The 6,000-nt window shown below is 31.5% G+C and overlaps 1 protein-coding gene across 5 annotated transcripts in view; it reads left to right on the top strand.

Moving 5' to 3' along the window:
• Positions 1–6,000, top strand: part of CLEC2B (C-type lectin domain family 2 member B) — a 54,708-nt gene extending 48,708 nt beyond the window's left edge. For 4 of the 5 annotated variants that reach the window (XM_077871109.1, XM_077871111.1, XM_077871112.1 and 1 more), the window contains 4 exons: positions 533–696; positions 3,540–3,643; positions 4,640–4,775; positions 4,908–6,000. In XM_077871109.1, the coding sequence (XP_077727235.1) occupies positions 533–696; positions 3,540–3,643; positions 4,640–4,748 (377 nt within the window). In that variant the 3' untranslated portion in view covers positions 4,749–4,775; positions 4,908–6,000. Of the gene's footprint in view, positions 1–532; positions 697–3,539; positions 3,644–4,639; positions 4,791–4,907 lie in introns of all 5 variants that reach the window. The other variant, XM_077871110.1, reaches the window with a different exon arrangement.

Consider the following 6,000-nt stretch of genomic DNA (forward strand, 5'->3'; position numbering starts at 1 on the left):
TGTTTTACCTCCACCTTCAAAATCTCATCTGGGTTCTTTTCAGTGGTTAACTCAGAGCCATACAGTGATGGTCGTTCTAGTGGACAATAAGCAATCAAACACACATACTGTTAATTACATATTCTATTTTATTATTTTCATTGCTTTCTTATACATTAAAACATATGCCCTAGAGTATGACAGTCTAACATAAATTAGTATTTTTATTACCCCCAGATAATGCTAGGATTTCATTATATTTCACTTACCCAAAAGTGGTAAAGGTGATTTAACACAAGTAAAATATCATGAAACGGATGTTGTATCACTGGGGTTGGAGTTGAAAGGAACATCAGTGTCCTGTCAAATCCTGAACTGTTGTCATTTAATCTAACATGAAATTTGTCTTTCAGCTTGTTATGTGATATGCAATTCTGGTCATAATCATAATTTTTTACAACATAATCTTGTCTTTCCCCATTGATCTCAAAATACTGTAGCACATTATTTCATCTGGCCCTTAATATATGTGTTTGTCTCATCTCATTTCTAGTTTTAGAACATAGGAGTACTCAGTATTCCTGCCCAGATGATTGGATTGGTTTCCAGAACAATTGCTATTATTTTTCTAAAGAAGAAAGGGATTGGACTTCAAGTAGACACAACTGTACAACTCAACAGGCTGACCTAACTATGATTGATACCATGGAAGAAATGGTAATTAATACACAATTCTTACATTTCTTAAATAGGGACTTTGGAAATATTCAAATGGTATTACGATTTCTAAAATTTTTCACATATGCCTGTCTATGCAGAAGATTTTTAGAACATGCCACATGAGATACAACTGAAAAACCTGGTGATGTTTGGTTTGAATAGTGTAAGACTTGTATCAAGTAGTACACTGGATAGCTATCTTTGTATTTTAAGGAGTATAAAAAGAAGAACTTGAAAATATTTGGAATCCTTTTTAAAGGACTTTTAAAAGTCAGTACACCAGTCCAGGGACTTTTAAAAGTTAGTACACCACAAAGACAGAATTGTTTCAGGAAGGATGGGATTCTTAAGTCTACACCCTTTGAGAAAAGTACCTCTGACTTCTCAGTCTTCCTTTGCTTTCTCCAAGGTCCCATATCAACTTCCATCAGAGCACTAACTACCAGTAATAGAATAGATATGTAACTGAAAGTCTTTTTAGACTGAAGTATGAGCTTCATACTTCACTAAAAGGCCTGTAAACACACACTATGTTTTATTTGAAATTGCCGCATTTCTATACCATAAAGGCAGGTACAAATTAAAAGCTTAATGGACATTTTTTAAATAAATGTTGATTACATACAAAAATTCTATGAGTAAAGGAAATCTAGAAATTTAACAAAGGTTTGTGAAGCTAAATACTTCTGGACTTGGACTAAAAATACTAATAAATACTTCCTTGAGTCATTTATGTGCTAAGCATATATATTTACTCTTGGTTAGTCTTTTTAAAAGTTAAAGTCAAAATATAATTTCACTCATGTGTGAGATATAATAAAAAACAAATGAATAAATAAACAAATTCTTGAATTGTCCTTTACAGTTCCTCTTGGGAGAAAATCCCTAAACTAGCAGCAAGATGGAAAAATGATGAGTACTAATAACATTTTGAGAGATAAAGAAATAACAAGGCAAAATATTTTTAAAATCTTCATTTATAGGAATCTTGTCAGCAAAGGCTAACAAAAATAGTGCATATCATGGAACACAAAGATATAAGCACACCAAAATAATTAGTTTTGAACTTGAGACATCATTAAATATATCAGTTAATAATGACTATACCCTTGGGATCAAGAAAAGAGACTTTGATCCTACAATTTCCTAATATAGCTTGAAGGTCATCTACCTATATGTACTACTACATAACTTGGGCCAAATTTAAGTGAGTGACAAAATAATGTAAAGCTATCTGTAAAGGAGTGATAAAAATAATATATAGAAAAATTTTAAAGGACTGTTTATTTAAAACAACTTAATTAAATGTTACATATGTTTACTTAGATTACAAAATCTTTTCCTTAGTTAAAATGAGATATAGCTTCTGTCATGAAATATTTTTCATATATATTTCCCCTTACATAAAGTTATCTTATATCTTTAACAAGAAGCCACGAGTGTTTTTTTAGTGAGCAAATAATAGTTAATATTTTTTGAAGAACAGGCTTTAGGAAGCTCACCTCCTGGTTCCCTGATACTAAGACCACAACTACTTAAACTAATCCAATTTTCTTAGTTATCCAATAACATATAGAGTGTTGATGGCCAATACATTTATCCTTTCTCATATTTTTTTTCTGTCTTCAAGCAAGCTCTTTCTAAAGTCTAAAATTTGAATTGCCCTCTTCTTCCTTCTTCTTTGTCCTCTTTATTTACCATGGAATATTCTACTCCTCCTTTCCAGATATACCTCTTGGAGCACATCCAATAAGCAAGTGCCCTATAAAGATTCAGATATTTCTTTCTTGTAAACTAAAATTTCACTTTGTATTTATTTAATTCATAATCTTCTATTCGTCCAGAAGGATATTTTCTAACTCTATGTTTACATAAATTTCTTCACTATAAATGAAGCCCTGTAAATCCAGGGAAAGTGTTTGATTAATGTGTTCTTTTATAAACTCAAAACTTAGTTCAATAAGTTAAATATTTTTTTCAAATACATTTATGAAATGATGGAGAAAATAGTATATTAAAATGCCAAAGGTTATTAGTGTCACTGTTAATAAAAATGGACCGTAGTGTTGTGAACTGTATCCCTTATATCTATCATAAAATTGAAACATGGAGTGGTACAATGTCAAACTTGTGGTTTACCAGGTATTTAGTGGCATAATAGACTCAATGACTTTCTGTGTCTAATTCTATGGCTAAAAAGGCTCCAAGGCAACAAGAAATTTCCACGTTGAATGAAAAGGGTGAACTATGAGGATAAAATCGTATTTTTCTCCTGAATGATCTCTTTAGAAATAGAAATTTGGGGCAGAAAAACAAAATTTGAGAATTAAATTCTAAAGGAATTGGATAGATGAAGGGTGTCTGTGTGCATGTGGGCGCATCAATGCACCTCCATGTGGATAAGCAATCTTATTGGGAGAGTATCTGAAGTATAAAACATAATATTAAAAATCAATATACTAGTATTTACTGGGAAGTGAGAAAGCATTATAGTACATATCTGATGATTAGAAAGGCTGTGCAAGAAATCAATTGCAAACTCTGGCTTTCCAGGAGTTTACAGTGTTAAGATCCTGGAGGAATAGATTTCCATATTGAAATTTTATCAATTTGGAATCAAAAAGTATCTTAAGGAAAACTTATCTCACATATTTGCTTACAAGTAGGAAAACTAAGGGTCAGAGGATAAAATATTTTTTTCAAAATCCTATAGCTATTTTCTGGTGAAGCAGCAGTTGAACATTTGTTGCCTTGCTTTTCACAACCTCCAAAGCAAGGGAGACACAATAGGTTGTAGTAAAAGCTAAAAAAATAAAACAAAATTTATGTTGTCTCTAAAGAATTTTCTTAGGCGATACAAATGCACTTCTGATCACTGGATTGGACTGGAAATGACAGAAAATAAATCAGGACGATGGGTAAATGGAACCATATTTAAGAAATGGTGAGTTTCTTTCTTTTGGAGATTATTAAAAATTTGGATAACATAACCTTCTCCAGAACCTTTGGGTGTATGTTGGAAAAAGTGAGGGAGGGAAAACTGTATTATGTATTGAGATTAGTTCCAAGAAATCAACCAGGGACTTTGGAAATCAGGAGATAAGAGGGAGATCTTAGTTCAGTATTTTGAAAACAAAGATCTGAGATTTATAAACACAAACCAAAAAAAAAGAAAATCCAAAAAACATTTGCCTGATTTTTAACCTGTCTTCTCAAATTTATATCTATTCTTCAAAGTTCATGCTGCCTTTTTGCTGACATCTTTTACAGTTCAAGTTAAACTTAACTGTTGATTTTAACCTGATTTTATTTGAGCTTCATATCTTCCATTTTATACTTCCATTATATCTTCCACATATGATCTTAGCATAACTACCCCAATGGTGACTGCCAGCCACTTACTATTTAGTTTATATTAGAATTCCTCAACAGCAACACAACTGACATTTTGGACTGAATAATTCTTTGTTGTGGAGAAGGGGTGCTGTTTCATGCATTTTTGGATGTTAGCAATATCTCTGGCTTTTTCTATTAGGCAATCCCTCTACCTGCTTTGTGACGACCCAAAATGTCTCCAGATGTTGCCAATTGTGACTTGTGTATGTGTGTGTTGGGAAGCGAAGTGGAGAGCAGAAAGCAAAATCGCCTTGTGCTAAGAATTATTGGTTTATATAAATTGGTAGTTCCACTGATTACACATCACTATCTTTTTTTTTTTTTTTTTACACATCACTATCTTAACATCAGTTTAACAGTTATAAAAATTCTTGGACGAGAGACTCTTTCAGTCTAATTTGGTACAGATATCTTCCTCTGTATCAGAGAAGACTGCCACAGCACACTTTTTCAGAACTCTGTACAGATACTTTAAAAAATTGGGTCATTGGGCAAGTGAGAAATCAGAGCATTTTTTTAGTAAGTGATGTTTAATCCCTTGTAGGTTTCTTGTGAGAGGAAATGAAAAATGTGCTTACCTCGATGATGATGGTGCAGCAACAGCTAGATGCTATGCAGAAAGAAAATGGATCTGCAGGAGGAAAATGCACTAATGTTTCTATAGTGGAATTACAACATGGGTACCCATGATTTTTGTAATATTTTTTCTTTCTCTATATATAAGTTAATTTTTCACTGCTTTAATGATCTAACCTGGTAATACATCTTAATAATTATTCACATAATTTCCTTCAACTTACTTTATTTTTCAGATGACCTGGATCTTTACATTTTTACATCAATTTTAGAAGACTCCTGTACTTACATGGGCTCTATAGATCAATTTAAGAAGTGTTGTATTGGGACATCTGGGTGGCTCAGTGGTTGAGCATCTGCCTTCAACTCAGAGCATGATCCCAAGTCCGGGAATCAAATCTCTCATTGGTCTCCCTGTGAGGAGCCTGCTTCTCCCTGTGCCTGTGTCTCTGTCTCTCTCTATGTCTCTCATGAATAAATAAATAAAATACTTTAAGAAAAAGTGTTATATTTATATTATTTCTTTACTCATTTGTAATATGTAACTGACATTGGTGTTTTTCTTCTTATATGATTTATAGTTTTTCTAGCCAGTCATTGCATGTTATTTATTATGTGTGTCCTCATCAAATGTATCTGGCTTTTACAATTATGCAATTTTATTATTTTTTAAAATAGTTACTTTTTTGTGGAAATGTAACTGCATTATTCTTCTCCTGCTCAACATACTTTCTGAAAACTCATAATTTCTAATAATTTGTGGATTTTTTTAAAATGATAAAAATAGCATCTAATAATAAGTTTTATTTTTTTCTTATAACTACTACTTAATTCTTGTCTAATTAAAATTTGTAGAACTGCCAAGACAATTTGGGCTGTGAATATCTGAATTGTCTCACATTTTAAAGAAAATGTTTCTAACATTTCAACATTATCAGCATTTTATTTAATTTTTTATGCACCTTTTTTAGGTTAAGGCAGTTCTTTTCTATTCCTGTTCCTTAAAAAGGTTTTTTTAATAGAAAGGGACTTTGAATTTTTTTAAAATTTTCTTGTATGTTTTTGTTTTCTTTATCTGCTTTGATGTTCTTTCTTAATCTTTCAATGTTAATGACACATGTTTTCTAATGTTAAATAACTACTTTGAATTCCTAGATAAAATTCAACTTGGTCATTATGTCATATCATATTTATTCTCAATTGATTTATTCTGTTATTTATTTTTTAATATTCCTGTGCCTAAATTCATGAATGTACTTGCCCTGAAATTTTCTCTGGAGGGATTATTGGGATTATTGTTGCAATAATTCAATGAAGATATGATGAGAA

Source organism: Canis aureus, chromosome 25 (assembly GCF_053574225.1).
Source record: "Canis aureus isolate CA01 chromosome 25, VMU_Caureus_v.1.0, whole genome shotgun sequence".
In the NCBI taxonomy this organism is placed as follows: domain Eukaryota; kingdom Metazoa; phylum Chordata; class Mammalia; order Carnivora; family Canidae; genus Canis; species Canis aureus.